Source organism: Malania oleifera, chromosome 13, assembly GCF_029873635.1.
Source record: "Malania oleifera isolate guangnan ecotype guangnan chromosome 13, ASM2987363v1, whole genome shotgun sequence".
NCBI classification, from domain to species: domain Eukaryota; kingdom Viridiplantae; phylum Streptophyta; class Magnoliopsida; order Santalales; family Ximeniaceae; genus Malania; species Malania oleifera.
In genome coordinates, this window is record NC_080429.1 from 48528443 (window position 1) to 48549734 (window position 21292).

The window sequence follows — 21292 nt, forward strand, 5'->3', positions numbered from 1 at the left end:
TTTGAAACCGTCACTAATACTTAAATTGGATAATTAATAGTGAAATTAATTTTGTTTCCAATTATTAATTCTTGTAAAAATCAGTAATTAAATTACATTTTCTTATACATTCATAATTGCAATAAAATTCATAAATTATTCAAAATTCTAATTCAAATTAAAATACAAATATGTTATAAATATTCAAATTCAAATTCAAATACATTTCATCTATTCAGATAACAAAGAAAGTGAAAAGCAGCATTCGTAGTGCATGAGTCATGACGTTGTCACAGTTGCAAACCCTACAAAATAATTAAGAAAGTTAAAAAAATTAGTATAGGCTTTTTGAAAAATTTTGGCAGCGTTTCTCCTGTAAATATGACATTTTCCATAGAGATACTCCAAACCCCAGGTATTTACAATAAACAGTTCACAATAATCCAACTAGTAATTAATTTTCTGAGTGCACAGGAGCTTCATATAATAAGCATTAAATAATGTAACGTCTTCATACATCTCATAAAACACATATATATCATAATATAGTGTATTATCCCCATAAACAACATTTTTCATAGAGTAGACACAGTTGGTATGAGATTCACTATAAAATGAAAATCCCAAGAAAGAGAGCTCGTCTCCAGAGAAAAGAAAGAGATGATACGTGCATTGTGAAGAGTGGAAATCTTAAGAAGATGAAGTCTCATCTACTCCAACGACTGTAACCAGGCCAAGCATCCTCCCAAAATCAAACCCTATTGCCATTAGCTACTCTAAAATGAGTGGGAGGAAAGAACAAACAAGCAAAATGGGAAACAATTTTCTACAGACTTGCATGGGAAACAATGTCACTTCCTCTAGTATTCCATCCATTCTGATGGACCCTATATTACTTTTAATCTCCTTTTATGGCAATTAACAATTAATTTTTGGTTGCACATAAATTAAACTTAAACCTTGAAACATAAATAACAGACTCCAATGAAAATTAGCATAACCACCAAGCAACCAAGAAATCAACGAAAAATTATATCACATAGTCCAAAATTGGTCTCATGAATTTTTCTTTTCTTTCCCTAAAATTTTCAAAAAATTTTCGGCAGCATGCCGTTTATAAATAGAATATTTCACAAACCTGCAAGTCACAAAAGCATGAAATTCAAAATATTTTTGCATCATACAGATGCCATTTTGATTAAGACATGCAACAACCTAAAATTATCTACCAGCAGGCAATACACATCACTACATCAGCCATGCAGGTGGCGTTCCAATCAAGCATGCAGTCCTAATGTCTACTACCAGCAAAAGTTCACACGATATATCAATCCAAGCATGCAGTCTAGAAGTTAAATCATCTATTAAACTGAAGTTAGATATATATCAATCTCTAGCTGCAATGAAGACATGGATGATAGAGAAGGACGTTGAGGCCATGGATGGTGGTGGCTGCATCAATGATTCTTTATCTAGGTTACTAGGAGTTTCTTTTCAAAATTGATTTGAAATGCGATAAGCCTGCCCATGTAGACAAAATGAATTTTAGTCTTTCATCTTATAGGTTGTCTCTTATAGTTAAAGTATGATTTAAATATTAATTTTATTTATCTTGAATCTTAATGTCCTTCTTGTGGATGCAATATTAATGGCCGCAAGAAGGACATCAATATTCAAGTGAAATAAAACTAATATTTAAATCATACCTTAACTATAAGCGACAACCTATCAGATGAAAGGTTAAAATTCATTTTGTTTACATGGGCAGGCTTATCGCATTTCAAATCAATTTTGAAAAGTACTCCAGGTAAACTAGATAAAGCCCCTCCATTCATTGTATACACACTACAAATGATATGCCCACTATCAAAAATAGAAGTTATCAAAAGTAGACCTAAAGGTTAATTAAAAAATCCTTCTCAATGACGGCAAAATATAAGGAAAAATAAATATACTTTTTAAACTATTTTTTAGTCATTCAAAATACTAACTTAAATTCATTAAGTACATAAAGCCAAGAGAAAGTTATAAAATTGCAAAGTTCATATTGCTTTCAAGATTTATGATACACCTCCCAATTATTCCTATATTGTTTCCAAATCTCATCTGTCGTGACGTCTCGGAGCGCGGGTGCCCCGGGGTGGCGAAATAAAAGAATCAATTTTAATTTTCAAGGAAAAATATGGAATGTTGGAGTCGTCACTAACCTTTAGTGCGGTTAGAACACATGATTACTACCCTGTTAGGGGTAGAACGGATCTACATTACCAGAGTTGGGGTCGGGAGTTCGGTTACGTGAGGGGAAGGTACGAGCACCCCCTACGCGCCTGTTCTTACGAACGGTACCTAATTAATTTGAAATTATCCCTAAGTTAATTTAAAAAGTCTTTAAATTACTCTTTGTATGTATTTATAAATACACATGAAAAATAAATAAATATAATATATACATATATATTCCCTTAGAGCTTAAGGTACGTGATGCCCAAAGGCTCATACCCCCGCAATAAAATCATAGGGATGAACATACACGAAAATAAATAATACTATAAAATAATAAAAATAAATATCATAATACGTGATACAAAATATAAATATACCCAAGGAATAAAAATACTAAAAATATTTAACATTAGTACTAATTAAAAGTGATGACAATATTGACAATAATAAAAACATATTACTATAATAATAGTCATATACTAATAATATCATATTAATATTGCGACGCTACACTATAATAGTAGTATATAAAATCATAATAATACCATACTAATATACGTAGTAAATATAATAGTAATAACAACGAATAATTAATAAAAGTAAATAATAGATATGATAATAAATGATAAGGATAATAATAAATAATGATAGGAATAATAACAATATTTATGGTAATAGTAATATACATATTTTATTTACCTTAATACTGACACCCAATTAAAGATTCAATACACACGTATATAAGTAATTAATTAATGGAACAAATCAAATTAAAGACAAACAAATAATGAACTTATGGAAACCTATTCAAACTATTACTAATATGTAAACAATGAGTATGGTAACTTCTAGACTTATAGTAATAAATCAAATGGTCAACCATTATATTATGTACAATACAAAATAATAAATTATATCATATACATGATAATAGAAACCATATAATAAACCCTAATATACCTAAATTATATATGCATAACAACCTTATAACCTAATAAACCATAATAATAAAAATAATATGAAATAATATATTACCATATTACCTAAATATATACATGACAAAAATACCAATAAACAACAATATTACAACATACCCTAAAGAGTTATGACTTAAATGACACAAATTCAATAATAATATTTAAATATCAAGCAAATATCTAACATGAACAAATTGAGAATTAACACAATGCCAACCTAAATTAATAAACCATAAATATGAAATAATAAAATAATATATATGTACGATATGTCAAATATCCAATAACGACAAGAACATCAACAATAATAAAACATGATAATCAAATATTCTACAACCAATCCGAAGCATACAACAATAATAACGCAAAAACTAAAATACATAACCTAAATATAATAATAATATAATCACAACCTTCTCCACCAAAACTCACCACCACACACCACAGAATTCTCTTGCCCATATAGTACAAATCAGTCCCTTTAAGCATAGAACACCATTTCACCAGCATCCGTAATCACCGTACCGAGTAAGGTTTCAGATCAATCAGATAAGAAATCAACGCTCGATTGGCTTCATCTAGTTAAATGCGCAGACGCCGACGATTCCACTGTTGCGGCGGTGAGACGGCTGTGCAATAAATTAAAATGAAGTTGTAAAACTCAAAATAATAATCTGAATGGTGCAAATTAAGACGAAAGGGTCAAAAACGACCTGATAAAATTTTGCATTTATCGGATAAGAAATCGCCGCTCGATTGGCTTTGTCTAGTTGAATGCGCAGATGCTGATGCCTCCACTGCTGCGGCGGTGATACAGCTGTGCAAGAAATTAACACAAAGGGAGAAAAATCAAAAGAAGAATTTGAATGGTGACAATTAAGAACAAAGGATTAGAAACGACCTCATAAAATTTCCCATTGATCGGATAAGAAATCGGTGCTCGATTTGTTTCATCTAGTTGAATGCGTAGATGCCGATGCCTCCACTGCTGCGGCGGTGATACGGCTGTGTAAGAAATTAACACGAAGGGGGAAAACTACAAAGAAGAATATGAACGGTGACAATTAAGAAGAAAGGGTTAGAAACGACCTCGTAAAATTTTGCATTAATCAGACAAGAAATCGCCACTCGATTGGCTTCGTCCAGTTAGATACGCAGGCGCCGATGACTCCACTACTGCGGCGGTGATACGGTTGTGCAAGAAATTAACACAAAGGGGGAAAACTTAAAAGAATAATCTGAGCAGTGACAATTAAGAAGAAAGGGTTAGAAACAACCTCGTAAAATTTCGCATTGATCGGATAAGAAATCGCTGCTCGATTGGTTTCATCTAGTTGACTGCGCAAACGCCAACGACTCCATTGCTGCAACACAAGATTGTAAGGTAAGGTTTCTTTTTTCTTTGGTCTGTCCTTCCCCCGGCTGTGTATGTGTATGTGAGTTCACCCTCCTTTTATCAAAAGATTTTGGAAAACCCTAGCTACTCTCTTTTTTTGTTTTGATTTTTTTTTATTTTTCTTCTTTATACCTTTATGGTAATAAAATATATGGAAATCATAATAATACTAATATGGTAATAATAATATAATAATAATAATAATAATAATAATAATAATAATAATAATAATAATAATAATAATAATAATAATCTAATCAAAATGGAAATAGCAAAACTAATCATAGTAAGGTAATAATAAGAATAATAATAATAAAAATAACGAAAGTAGTAATAATAAAGTAACAATAATAAAATAATAATAATAACAATAACGATAATGAAAATACTAATAATAATAAAATACTAATAATAATGGTGGTAATAATAAAAATAATGATGAAAATAATCATAGTAAAATAGTAAAAGTAATAATTATATTTACCGTTAAAGATAATAATAATAATAATAATAATAATAAAAGAGTAATAAATAGTAATAATAAAATAATAAAAATAATGGTAATATCAATAATAATAAAAATTTTGTTATATTGGGCCTGGGAAAAAATGGGGTGTCTACATCATCCAAATCCCAATTATTCCTATATTGTTCATATTACTTTGAAGTTTGGAGTACTGGACTCTGAAACCTCCTCCTTAGTAATACTATTTCTTTTGCACAAGGTGTTTTTTGTGGGAGAGAGGCATATCGTGTATGTTATTTTTAGTAGACATTGAAGTGATAGGATGTTCGTCGTACAAAGAAAAAGGGCATTGTGTTCAAATTAGATTTTCTGATTTTTAGAAGGCATGTGATTGAGCTAGTTGGGAGTTCTTGGATAGAGTGCCTTTGAGGAAGGGGTCAGGTGTTACGTGGAGGAATTCGATAGGGGGTTGTTTATCTAATGCCACCGGATCGACCGATATGGATTGGAATCTCTAAAATCAAGTAAAAATAATATAGAAAACAACCCACACTAAACATATGTGAACCATCAATATGGATAATCTTTAAAATCAAGCAAAACTAGTATAGAAAACAACTCAACTAGCCAATCCTTAAAAGAAGGTCCGCTTGTGTCCCAAATCATAATTTGACTGTTTGACGCACTCGAAAAGGATTTTTAGATTCCCATCTGCTTCTAATAACACACTAAATGTAATTAATAAGTTTTATTTTCAAAATTATTTTCTAATTTTTTAACATTTATATGAAAATATTGAAAATTAAACAAAAGTGGCTTTTTCAATTTTTGATCCAAGTGTTATAAGAACTAGAAAACACTACAATTTTACTTGCTCGGACATGGCAAATGTTTTTTCTCATCCTTTCAAAAATATTTTAACATTAAATGACTAATCCTATCTTTCATTTTTTTTTGGGGAAAATTTTAACGCAATTTCGGCAGCATGTCGTTTGTAAATTGAACGTTTTCCCATAAAACCTACACTTGATAGGTTCAAATAGAGCATTTATAAGAAGTTGAAGGCACACGAGAACCTATATCCACTACCAGCATGCAATACACATCAACTGCATCCGCCATGCAGAAGGCATTCTAGACTAGCATGCAATCATGTATCATATTCACGACATTACTACATATAACCATATCTTAAATTCAGAATATAAATAGAAGAGAAGATGCTTAAGTTTCTGTTTATTGGACGAGAAGCAGAGAAGGAAGTTTCATCAATGGGGAAGGAGAGAATGAAGTGGAATTGGACTAGTGGGTAAATGGGTATGTCTGAAAATGTGACATGTTTGAACTTAGCTTATGTAAAAACCTTTTTTTTTTTTTTTTTTTTGTCAACTCATAATATGCTATGCTCATTTGGCAGCCACTCTCGATGGAGAAATTGAACGAAAAAAATTTCCGTGAATGGGCTTAGTCCATTAAACTAGTGATTGAAGGAAAATAGAGGTTAGGATACCTTACCGGTGAACGGAAGAAGCCCGCTACAACCGATATCGCAGCTCTACAAAAATGGAAACCCAAAAATTCCATGGTGGACGTGGCTCATAAATTCGATGAAGCCCTCAATCGGCAAAATATACTTGTTCCTTCCAACAGTGAAGGATGTCTAGGACGTAGTTCGTGAGACATACTATGATGCCGATAGTTACTACCAAATCTTTGACATTAAGACCCAATTGTGGGTAGTTGCGGCAAGGAGAAAGGGAGGTCACCGAGTACTTCATGGAGATGACCACCCTCTGGCAGGAGGTTGACCTCAGTGTCAATGAAAAGTGGGAGTGCTCCGGCGAGATCATACGGTACAAGCGATGCCTTGAGAATGAGAGGGTGTTCGAATTTTTGGCAGGTCTCAATCGCGACCTGGATAATGTATGAGGGAGGATCCTTGGCCGGCATCCCCTACCTTCAATTCGGGAGGTCTTCGCAGAGGTGCAACGTGAGGAGAGTCACTGCAAGGTGATGTTGAAGATGCACGCACCTAAAATTTCAGCCCTAACCCGAAAAGACATGGGGCCTGAAGTTTCGACCCTAATGTCAAAACATCCCGTGGGGTTTGGATGCGGATTTTAACATCATCAAGGGAGGTGTGCTACAGATTGGAACCAGGCTGTGTGTTCTGAACGATGATGAGATTAGAAGGACGATTCTTGAGGAAGCGCATCGTTCCTTGTATACGGTACATCCGGGTAGCACGAAGATGTATCAGGATCTGCGTGAGTCCTTATGGTGGTTTAGTATGAAAAGAGAGGTTGCTCAATTCATGGAGCAATGTCTGATGTGTCATAAGTGAAAGTTGAATATCAGAGGCCGATAGGGCCGTTGCAGCCTTTGCCTATTCCGGTGTGGAAATGAAAGCGCATTTCCATGCATTTCGTTACTAGATTGCCACTAGCTCTTCACACGCAGACTTCCATTTGGGTAATTGTGGATAGGTTGATGAAATATTCTCACTTTGTACCGATGAAGGTTAGTTATCCTTTGAGTAGGCTAGCAGACCTGTACGTGTAGGAGATAGTTAGAATGCACGGAGTACCTGTGGGCTTTGTTTCAAATTAGGACCCGAGGTTTACTTCTCAATTCTAGAAGAGCTTGCAGGAAGCTATGGGGATGAAGCTTACTTTCAGTACAATGTTCCACCCCCGGACTGATGGATGGTCAAAGAGAACAATATAGATCTTTGAGGATATGTTACGGGCTTGTGTATTAGACTTCGGTGGTAGCTGATTATAGTTTATGCCACTTGTAGAGTTTGCATATAATAATAACTTCCAGGCTAGTATCGAGATCGCACCGTTCGAGGCTTTGTATGGTCGGAGGTGTCGATCTCTTCTGTATTGGGATGAGGTTGGTGAACATCAGGTTTTAGGACCTGAACTCATGCAGCAGGCATCTGAGAAGGTGGGTTTGATCCGAGATAGGATTAAATCGGCTCAGGGTCAGTAGAAGAGTTACGTGGATGTTTGCCGCCATGAGTTAGAGTTCGAGGTGGGGGGTAAGGTATTTCTGCGAATCACTTCGTTGAAATGAGTGATGAGATTCGGGAAGAAGGGTAAGCTGAGCCCGAGGTATATCGGACCATTCGAGGTTCTTGAGAGAGTGGATCTGGTAGCCTACAAGATTGCACTACCCTCAGCACTCTTGAGGGTCCACGATGTGTTTCACGTATCCATGTTGAAGAGGTATGTGTCAGATTCATTTCATGTTATTAGTTATGAGAACTTGGAAATTGGGGATACTTTAGCGTACGAGGAGATACCTGTTCAGGTTCTAGAATAAAGTTCAGAAGCTTTGTACCAAGGAAATACTGTTAGTGAAGGTATTGTGGCGGAACCACAAGATTAAAGAAGCTGCTTGGGAACTGGAAACAAAAATACGCCGAAAGTATCCACAGTTGTTCTGAGTGTATGTATATTACCCTACTTTGTTTGGAATAGGTGGTTAGTCATCAAGAGTGTGTGTTTTGTGAACTCCTGAGACTATATGTGTTTGTAACCACGGTATTCCTCCGCCATAAGTGAGGGCGTATGTATATGTATTGTGACGGGGCTATGTTATGGTAGTCGCTGGTTTTCTCTTCTAGAGTCGAGTTTGTGCATATGGTTATGAGATTGAGTTCGTGTATAAGAGAGTACAAATTTCAAGGACAAAATTTTTATAAGGAGGGGAGGTTGTAAGAACCCGACCCTTGATAATGGGATTAATATTTAAGAGAGGGGCAAATTGGCATTAGAGCAGACCTCGTCGACGAAGCCAGATTTCGTCGATGAGGAAATGCCAAGGGTTCTAGAAAAATTCAAAATATCAGCCTCGTTGACGAGGCCACCGTCTCGTCGACGAATTTTCTACAAACCTTGTCGACGAAATCGCCATCTCGTCGACGAGGGCGGTAGAGTCAAAAGCCCTTTAAATATCTTTCTTGGTTTCTTAGTTACTAAAAAATGTTTTTCCTCTTTCTCTCTCTCTCTAGAAACTCGAAGGGGCTCTCTTTCTCTCTCTAGATTCCTTCGCTGTTTGTCATGAGAATCGACGATCCGACATTACCATGTGGATCGGGACTGGATTCTCTTCGAGAATAGTGGATCAAAAACTCGTTTTGGAGATTTTCGAGTTTCAGCATAAAATCGAGGTAAGGCTCGATTTCGTTTCTGGTTTGGTAGTTCTGTAGAGAATGAAATCGTAAGTATGTTTCATAGTGTTGTTTATAGGTTTTGAGAACTTGATTCGTTGTTTAGGAGCTGTAGAGTTCGGTATTGATCGTTTGGGGGAAAGGTAAGGGGATTCTGTTTATGTCGGTTATTTTCTAAATTGGACTCGGTAGAACTGTGGTTCATGGTCTTATGTGTGTTTTAGCTACTCATTTGGGGGAATCTAATAGGGAAAACTATGAGTTTTTCATGTTACAGTTTTGGGAAAAGGGGGGTATTGGGTTGCATCCCTAGTTTTGTTGAAAATCGTTGTATATTGTGATTTATACTGTGTAATAGGGATGGTCGTGTCTTGACTTTGTGTTAAACTGTATGTGTTTGGAAAACCATGATTTTAGATTTTCTAATGGGTGTGGTTTGTTTGGTTATATGAGTCTGCATGGTTATGTTTTGATAAAATGCAATAGGAATTGGGTTCCAAATTGTTCCAGGTATGAAAGAGTGTCCGACTCTATATCCGAGGGCGTGTGTTTATCGCCTGTCACGTAGGCAAGAGTGTCTGGCTCTATATCCGAGGGCGTGAGCCTATACCAGTTGATCACCGAAGGGTGTGGATCCACCAGTTAGCGCTGGTATGATGCCATGGGAGCGTGGGGCTAGCCATGTGCCGGTGGTGCCGTGTTTCGCGGGTTGGCTTCAGGCCAACGCTGGTTATCGCGAATCACCTTCGGGCCGAAGGGTGTGATGACACTGGGTAGATCATGGGTGTGTGCGTGTATGCACGATACTGGAACTGTATTGTGAAAATACCGGATTTGTATTCAATTGTGTATGTTTTGTTGTCATGATAATACTCATATGTCACACAATGATATAATCTGAATCTGCCTTCCTAAGATGTGTCTCACCCCTGCTGTACATACATTTTTACAGGTCCTTTGAGTAGCCGGAACTAGCGTCCTTGTGTTGGGAGTGTAGTGGCCAGTGTACTACGTGTAGCGCTTGGGTAAGTGTTAGGACTTTTGTTTTCACGGGTTGCCGTTTTGGTATGTTTGGGCACCCAATTGTACGTTTTGTTTATGGTGCCTTGACTCCATTTTGTATAGACTCTGGTATGGTACTGTATATATATAGAATGACCTTTACTTCCGTTGTGTACCTATTGTGTATGTGAATGTGTATAGGGTGCCTGGAAACCCCACTGGGACGAACCCTCATTCTTTATGATGTGCCATTGGTATTTGTATGATACAGGGACAGGTTAGGTTACTTTTATTCACCTTTGGGCCCTTTACCGGGTTGAGGGCGTGATAGCTTGGTATCAGAGCTAACTAGCTTGTTAGGTCTTGTAGACTTGGTTAGGCGTTGATATGTGTACATACTAGAGTATAAGATGTCAGAAATGGGTAGAGTAGGTCGAGAGTTGTTTCGTTGCTAGATAGGGATTCATTGGTAAAAGGAGAGAGTGAGGTCTAGAGTTAGGGAAAGAAGGGAACCGGGAAGCAGGAGAGAAGGGAGCAAGGAAGAAAGGGAACCCCCGGGGGCTGGGTGTGCGTGAAGGAAGAAGAGCACCACACCCTTGCTTTGCGTGTGTTCATGCCTTTTTAAAGGCTTTCGGTCCCCAAACCCTAATTGCCAATACTAAATAATAATAATAATAATACTAATAATAATACAAATCCTAAAAAAAAATAATAATAATAATAATAATAATAATAATAATAATAATGATAATAATGATAATAAATAATAATAATAATAATAATAATAATAATAATAATAATAATAAAGAAATCCCAAATTCAATAACATGCCTGAAAGATGCTGCAGATTTATTGGCCCACACAAACGTCAGCATAATGGAGAGGAAATAGATTCCTCTATGAAACTAAATAACAAATATTACTTCTATAATACATATATTAAAATTCAAAAAAATTCAATTATAAAAATGACAAAGTCAACACAAGACTATTACTTTCCTACAATAAATCTAAATAAATTTTGGATTATCGAGGAATAAATATTTATTCCAAAACCAATTAAAATGGGAGAGAAAGAGGAGACGGGTGACATCAAATCCGTATATGCAAATTTATAAGAATTTTCAAAGACATAAAGAATGCAATGATTATGGTCAATTTCACCTTATTGATCATGACCAATTATTAAAGCTCCATGTTTAAAAAAAAAAATTCTGTTTTTTTAAGTGTTAAAAGTAAAAATTGTTAGTAGGAATTTGTCTGTACATTGGATATATCAATTTTGAATATATGAAACGAATGCATGGAATTTGAAGTCGTCGAAGGGCTTCAGCTTTGGCAAAGGAAATTTTCCTCAGCAGCTGGGCTTTGTTTTGCGAAAATAGGAAGGCGGCTGGACTTTCTGCTGTTTCTCAAAATATGGGGACAAACAAAAGTTTAACTCCGAAAAAAGCGCTTTATGAAGCCTCTCAAAATTTAATTGATTTATTTATTCCTTTTCTACATGCGGAGGAAGAAAACTTACATTTTGAAGCCAATCAACACAAGGTTATTTTACCTCTTTTTACCCCGCATGATAAATTGGCTAAACTACTACGAAAAAACAAGGAAAAAATAGCATTGAAATATATTTTTATTGATCAATCAGAATTGCCTCCCAGGATCTATAATTGTCCAAAAAGATCCAATATACATACATTATTGGACCTCTTCAACAAATATTGAACATTCTAGAAAAACATTTCGCAATTGAATTATCGAAAAACAAGTTTTAAATCCGACCTTGAATAAAAAATTTATAAGAATTTTCAAAGACATAAAGAATGCAATGATTATGGTCTATTTCACCTTATTGATCATGACCAATTATTAAAGCTCCATGTTTAAAAAAAAAAAAAATTCTCTTTTTTTAAGTGTTAAAAGTAAAAATTGTTAGTAGGAATTTGTCTGTACATTGGATATGTCAATTTTGAATATAATGCATGGAATTTGAAGTCGTCGAAGGGCTTCAGCTTTGGCAAAGGAAATTTCCCTCAGCAGCTGGGCTTTGTTTTGTGGAAAGAGGAAGGCGACTGGACTTTCTACTGTTTCTCGAAATATGGGGACAAATGGAAGTTTAACTCCGAAAAAAGCGCTTTATGAAGCCTCTCAAAATTTAATTGATTTACTTATTCCTTTTCTACATGCAGAGGAAGAAAACTTACATTTTGAAACCAATCAACACAAGATTATTTTACCTCTTTTTACCCTGCATGATAAATTGGCTAAACTACTACGAAAAAACAAGGAAAAAATAGCATTGAAATATATTTTTATTGATCAATCAGAATTGCCTCCCAGGATCTATAATTGTCTAAAAAGATCCAATATACATACATTATTGGACCTTTTCAACAAATATTGGACATTGTAGAAAAACATTTCGCAATTGATTTACCGAAAAATAAGTTTTAAATCCGACATTGAATAAAAAATTTATAAGAATTTTCAAAGACATAAAGAATGCAATGATTATGGTCTATTTCACCTTATTGATCATGACCAATTATTAAAGCTCTTTGTTTAAAAAAAAAAAAATTTCTCTTTTTTTAAGTGTTAAAAGTAAAAATTGTTAGTAGGAATTTGTCTGTACATTGGATATGTCAATTTTGAATATAATGCATGGAATTTGAAGTCGTCGAAGGGCTTCAGCTTTGGCAAAGGAAATTTCCCTCAACTGCTGGGCTGAGACTTCCCAGTTCAAAGTTCCCCCAAAATGTCTTTAATCATTTGTTAATCAAAGTACCCCAAAATGTCTTTTATTATTTAAATCATTCTTTTGGGGCAAAATATTTTGAGCAAATCTCTCCAACTCTCTTTCACTTGTTTCATCTCAAAATCATTTTTAAATAGAATATTTTATTTTCGGCATTTTATTTGCATGCATATACTTTACACTAATTTTTAATTATATCAGAATAATTTTTTTATTTTGAATTATATTTGTTATAATAATAATAATAATAATAATAATAATAATACTAATAATAATAATAACACATCCTGTATTATATTAGCCTTGGACAAAATGGGGTGTCTACATTAATTTTTAATTATATCAAAATAATTTTTTATTTTCAATAATATTTGTTATATTGATAATAATAATAAGAATAATAATAGCTGCTGTATTATATTAGCCTTGGACAAAATGGAGTGTCTACACTAAATTTTAATTATATTAGAATAATTTTTTATTTTGAATAATATTTGTTCTAATAATAATAATAACAATAGCTCCTGTATTATATTGGCCTTGGACAAAAGGGGGTGTCTACACTAATTTTTAATTATATCAGAATATTTTTTTATTTTGAATAATACTTGTTATAATAATAATAATAATAATAATAATAATAATAGCTCCTGTATTATATTAGCCTTGGACAAAATGGGGTGTCTACACTTACTTTTAATTATATCAAAATAACTTTTTATTTTGGATAATATTTGTTATAATAATAATAATAATAATAATTATTATTATTATTATTATTATTATTATAGCCCTTATATTATATTAGCCTTGGACAAAATGGGGTATCAACACTAATTTTTAATAATATCAGGATATTTTTTTGTTTTGAATAATATTTGTTATAATGATAATAATAATAATAATAATAATAATAATAATAATAATAGCTCCTATATTATATTAGCCTTGGACAAAATGGGGTGTCTACACTAATTTTTAATTATATCAGAATAATTTTTTTATTTCAAAAAATATTTGTTACAATGATAATAATAACAATAATAATAATAATAGCTCCTGTATTATATTAGCCTTGGGCAAAATGGGGTATCTACACTAATTTTAAATTATATCAGAATATTTTTTAATTTTGAATAATATTTGTTATAATGATAATAATAATAATAATAATAATAATAATAATAATAATAGCTCCTGTATTATATTTGCCTTGGACAAAATGGGGTGTCCACGCTAATTTTTAATTATATCAGATTAATTTTTTTATTTTGAATAATATTTGTTATAATAGTAATATTTGTTATAATAATAATAATAATAATAATAATAATAATAATAATAATAGCTCCTGTATTATATTAACCTTGGACAAAATGGGGTGTCTATACTAATTTTTAATTATATCAGAATATTTTTTTACTTTGAATAATATTTGTTATAATAATAATAATAATAATAATAATAATAATAGTTCCTATATTGTATTAGCCTTGGACAAAATGGGGTGTCTACACTAATTTTTAATTATATCAGAATAAATTTTTTATTTTGAATAATATTTGTTATAATAATAATAATTAAAATAATAATAACTCCTGTATTATATTAGCTTTGAACAAAATGGGGTGTCTACACTGATTTTTAATTATATCAGAATAATTTTTTTATCATGAATAGTATTTGTTATAATAATAATAATAATAATAATAATAATAATAATAATAATAATAATAAAGATAATAGCTCCTATATTATTTTAGCCCTTGACAAAATGGGATGTCTACACTAATTTTTAATTATATGAGAATAATTTTTTTATTTTGAATAATATTTGTTATAATAATAATAATAATAACAATAATAATAATAATAATAATAATAATAATAATAAAAACAATAATAACTCCTGTATTATAGTAGCCTTGGACAAAATGAGATGTCTACGCTAATTTTTAATTATATCAAAATAATGTTTTTTACTTTGAACAATATTTGTTATAATAATAATAATAATAATAATAATAGCTCCTGTATTATATGAGCCTTGGACAAAATGGGGTGTCTATACTAATTTTTAATTATATCAGAATATTTTTTTACTTTCAATAATATTTTTTATAATAATAATAATAATTATAATAATAATAATAATAATACTAATAATAGTTCCTATATTATATTAGCTTTGAACAAAATGGGGTCTCTACACTAATTTTTAATTATATCAGAATAAATTTTTTTATTTTGAATAATATTTGTTATAATAATAATAATAATAATAATAATAATAAAAATACCTCCTGTATTATATTAGCTTTGAACAAAATGGGGTGTCTACACTGATTTTTAATTATATCAGAATAATTTTTTTATCATGAATAGAATTTGTTATAATAATAATAATGATAATAATAATAATAGTAATAATAATAATAATAGCTCCTATATTATTTTAACCTTTGACAAAATGGGATGTCTACACTAAATTTTAATTATATGAGAATAATTTTTTTATTTTGAATAATATTTGTTATAATAATAATAATAATAATAACAATAATAATAATAATAATAATAATAATAATAATAATAATAACTCCTGTATTATATTAGCCTTGGACAAAATGAGATGTTTACGCTAATTTTTAATTATATCAGAATAATATTTTTTATTTTGGATAATATTTGTTATAACAATAATAATAATAATAATAATAATAATAATAGCTCTTATGATATATTAGCTTTGGACAAAATGGGGTGTCTACACTAATTGTTAATTATATCAGAATAATTTTTTTATTTTGAATAATATTTGTTATAATAATAATAATAATAATAATAATAAAAATAATAATAATAATAGCTCGTGTATTATATTAGCCTTGGACAAAATGGGGTGTCTACACTAATTTTTAATTATAACAGAATAATTTTTTTATTTTGTATAATATTTATTTTAATAATAATAATAATAATAATAATAGCTCCTGTACTATATTAGCCTTGAACAAAATGGGGTGTCTACCCTAATTTTTAATTATGACAGAATAATTTTTTTATTTTGATAATATTTGTTATAATAATAATAATAATAATAATAATAATAATAATAATAATAATAGCTCTCGTATTATATTAGCCTTCGACAAAATGGGATGTCTACACTAATTTTTAATTATATAAGAATATTTTTTTATTTTGAATAATATTTGTTATAATAATAATAATAATAACAAAAATAGCTCCTGTATTATATTAACCTTGGACAAAATGGGGTGTCTACACTAATAGTTAATTATATCAGAATAAATTTTTTATTTTGAATAATATTTGTTATAATAATAATAATAGCTCATGTATTATACTATCTTTGGACAAAATCGGGTGTCTACACTAATTTTTAATTATTTAAGAATAATTTTTTAATTTTGAATAGTATTTGTTATAATAATAATAATAATAATAATAATAGCTCCTTTATTATATTAGCCTTGGACAAAATGGGATGTCTACAATAATTTTTAATTATATGAGATTAATTTTTTTATTTTGAATAATATTTTTTATAATAATAATAATAATAATAATAGCTCCTGTATTATATTAGCCTTTAAGAAAATGGGGTGTGTACACTAATTTTTCATTATATTAGAATATTTTTTTTACTTTGAATAATATTTGTTATAATAATAATAATAATAATGATAATAATAGCGCCTATATTGTATTAGCCTTGGACAAAATGGGGTGCCTACACTAATATTTAATTATATCAGAATAATTTTTTTATTTTGAATAATATTTGTTATAATAATAATAATAATAATAATAATAATAATAATAATAATAATAATATGTCCTGTATTATATTAGCTTTGGACAAAATAGTGTGTCTGCACTAATTTTTAATTATAACAGAATAATTTTTTCATCTTGAATAGTATTTGTTGTAATAATAATAATAATAATAATAATAATAATAGCTCCTATATTATACTAGCCTTTGACAAAATGGGATGTCTACAGTAATTTTTAATTATGTCAGAATAATTTTTTTATTTTGAATAATATTTGTTATAATAATAATAATAATAATAATAATAATAATAATAATAATAATAATAATAATAATAATAATAATAATAACTCCTGTATTATATTAGCTTTGGACAAAATGGGGCGTCTATACAAATTTTTAATTATGTCAGAATAATGTTTTTTATTTTGAATAATATTTGTTATAATAATAATAATAATAATAATAATAATAATAATAAATCCTGTGTTATATTAGCTTTGAATAAAATGGGATGTCTACACTAACTGTTAATTGTATCAGAATAACTTTTTTATTTTGAATAATATTTGTTATAATAATAATAATAATAATAATAATAATAATAATAATAATAATAATAGCTCTTATATTATATTAGCCTTTGACAAAATGAGTTGTCTACACTAATTTTTAATTATATGAGAATAATTTTTTTATTTTGAAAAATATTTGTTATAATAATAATAATAATAATAATAATAATAACTTCTGTATTATATTAGCGTTCAATAAAATGGGGTGTGTACACTAAATTTTAATTATATCAGAATATATATTTTTTTGAATAATATTTGTCGTAATAATAATAATAAAAATAATAATAATTATAATAATAGCTCCTGTATTATATTAGCCTTGGACAAAATGGGGTGTCTACACTAATTTTTAATTATATTAGAATATATTTTTATTTTGAATAATATTTTTTATAATAATAATAATAATAATAATAATAGCTCCTGTATTATATTAGCCTTGGACAAAATGGGGTGTCTACACTAATTTTTAATTATATCAAAATAATTTTTTAGTTTGGATAATATTTGTTATAATAATAATAATAATAATAACTCTTATATTATATTAGCCTTGGATAAAATGTGATGTCTACACTAATAGTTAATTATATCAGAATAATTTTTTTATTTTGAATAATATTTGTTATAATAATAATAATAATAATAACTCTTATATTATATTAGCCTTGGATAAAATGTGATGTCTACACTAATAGTTAATTATATCAGAATAATTTTTTTATTTTGAATAATATTTGTTATAATAATAATAATAATAATAATAATAACAATAATAATAATAATAACTCCTATATTATATTAGCCTTGCACAAAATGGGGTGTCTACACTAATAGTTAATTATATCAGAATAATTTTTTATTTTGAATAATATTTGTTATAATAATAACAATAATAATAATAATAATAATAATAGCTCCTGTATTATATTATCTTTTGACAAAATGGGGCGTCTACGCTAATTTTTAATTATACAAAAATAATTTTTAATTTTAAATAGTATTTTTTATAATAATAATAATAATAATAATAATAGCTCCTGTATTATATTAGCCTTGGACAAAATGGGGTGTCTACACTAATTTTTAATTATATCAGAATAATTTTTTTATTTTGAATAATATTTGTTATAATAATAATAATAATAATAATAATAATAATAATAATAATAATAATAATAATAATAATAACTCCTATATTATATTAGCCTTGGACAAAATGGGGTGTCTACACTAATTTTTAATTATATCAGAATAATTTTTTTATTTTGAATAATATTTGTTATAATAATAATAATAATAATAATAATAATAATAATAATAATAGCTCCTGTATTATATTAGCTTTGGACAAAATGGTGTGTCTACACTAATTTTTAATTATATCAGAATAATTTTTTTATCTTGAATAGTATTTGTTATAATAATAATAATAATAATAAAAATAATAATAATAATAATAGTTCCTATATTATATTAGCCTTTGACAAAATGGGATGTCTACACTAATTTTTAATTATATGAGAGTAATTTTTTTATTTTGAATAATATTTGTTATAATAATAATAATAATAATAATAATAATAATAATAATAATAATAATAACTCCTGTGTTATATTAGCCTTGGACAAAATGGGGTGTCTACGCTAATTTTCAATTATATCAGAAGAATGTTTTTTATTTTGAATAATATTTTTTATAATAATAATAATTATTATGATAATAATAATAGCTCCTGTGATATATTAGCTTTGGAAAAAATGGAGTATCTACACTAACTGTTAATTGTATCAGAATAATTTTTTTATTTTGAATAATATTTGTTATAATAATAATAATAATAATAATAATAATAATAATAATAATAATAGCTCTTGTATTATATTAGCCTTGGATAAAATGAGGTGTCTACACTAATTTTTAATTATATCAGAATAATTCTTTTATTTTGAAAAATATTTGTTATAATAATAATAATAATAATAATAATAATAATGATAATAATAATAATAATAGCTTCTGTATTATATTCGCCTTTGACAAAATGGGGTGTGTAGACTAAGTTTTAATTATATCAGTATAATTTTTTTATTTTGAATAATATTTGTTATAATGATAATAATTATAATAATATTAATAATAATAATAATAGCTCCTGTATTATATTAGACTTTGACAAAATGGGGTGTCTACACTAATTTTTAATTATATCAGAATACGTTTTTTATTTTGAATAATATTTGTTATAATAATAATAATAATAATAATAATAATAATAATAATAATAATAATAATAGCTCCTATATTATATTAGCCTTAGACAAAATGGGGTGTCTACACTTATTTTTAATTATATCAGAATAATTTTTTTATTTTGGATAATATTTGTTATAATAATAATAATAATAATAATAATAATAATAATAATAATAATAATAACTCTTGTATTATATTAGCCTTGGACAAAATGGGGTGTCTACACTAATTTTTAATTATATCAGAATAATTTTTTTATTTTGAATAATATTTGTTATAATAATAATAATAATAATAATAATAATAATAATAATAGCTCCTGTATTATATTAGCCTTGCACAAAATGGGTTGTCTATGCTAATTTTTAATTATACAAGATTAATTTTTTAATTTTGAATAATATTTGTTATAATAATAATAATAATAATAATAATAATAGCTCCTGTATTATATTAACCTTGGACAAAATGGGGTGTCTACACTAATTTTTAATTATATCGGAATAATTTTTTTATTTTGAATAATATTTGTTATAATAATAATAATAATAATAATGATAATAATAATAATAATAATAATAATAATAATAATAATAATAATAATAGCTCCTGTATTATATTAGCCTTGGGCAAAATGAGGTGTCTACACTAATTTTTAATTATATTAGAATAATTTTTCTATTTTGAATAATATTTGTTATAATAATAATAGTTATTATTATTATTATTATTATTATTATTATTATTATTATTATTATTATTATTATTATTATAATTATAATAATAATAGCTCCTGTATTATATTAGCCTTGGACAAAATGGGATGTCTACACTAATTTTTAATTATATCAGAATAATTTTTTTATTTTGAATAATATTTGTTATATGAGAAGAAATAATAAAAAAAATAAATTTTCTTTATTTTTCTTTTGCTTTCTTTCCCTTAAACAAAATCCTTTATCCAAACTCCAAAACATCCACTCATATTTATATGCTTGTTAATTTTAAGTATTTCTCAAATGATTTATTTTAGTTTCATTGGATGATAGTCAACTTAAGGCTACACAATGTAAAATAATTTTTTTCTCATTCACTGTCCATGTTCCCTATAGTGGCTTACAAGGATAAAACCCAAATCTCCCATATGAAAGGGGCATGTAGCCAGAGTCCAAGATTCTTTTTCTATTTTTTTTTTTAGTTATTTACTGAACACTTATTATTTCATTGAAAATTTATTAAAAAATAAATAAATATTTATACGATGAAATTTGAGGATAATTATTTCTTCGTATGGATTCATAAAAAAAAAATTCACTTTGTTATTTACTTTGTTGTAACAATTTAATTTTTTATAAAATTAATCAAACGTAACATAGAACTTTTAAACAAAAGACATTTTTTTTGTTGAGTTAAAATTAAAACTTTTTATTTAAAATAAAATTATTAGAGTGAAGAGTTTCTATGGAGCTGAGCTGGTGAGTTGGAAAAAAATAACTGAAGATGATAGGATGTGACTATGAAGAAGATGTTTACAACATGACAAGTTCTTCAACTTTATATATAAAGCAAGAAATAATTGATATTTCAAAGAGGTGGGTTATCCCAAAATGGGGTGAGGTTTGAATTTGGGAGCACTTTGGGTGTGTGGTGTCGTCCTTAAGCTTGTTTTGTGGTTAG

At 28.3% G+C, this 21292-nt stretch overlaps 1 protein-coding gene across 1 annotated transcript in view; it reads left to right on the forward strand.

The window, feature by feature from the left end:
- Positions 1 to 6817: 6817 nt before the first annotated feature.
- Positions 6818 to 21292, forward strand: part of LOC131145830 (probable glycosyltransferase At5g25310) — a 38085-nt gene continuing 23610 nt past the window's right edge. Inside the window, exon 1 of the mRNA XM_058095014.1 lies at positions 6818 to 6964. Coding sequence (XP_057950997.1) covers positions 6818 to 6964 — 147 coding nt within the window. The remainder of the gene's footprint in view (positions 6965 to 21292) is intronic.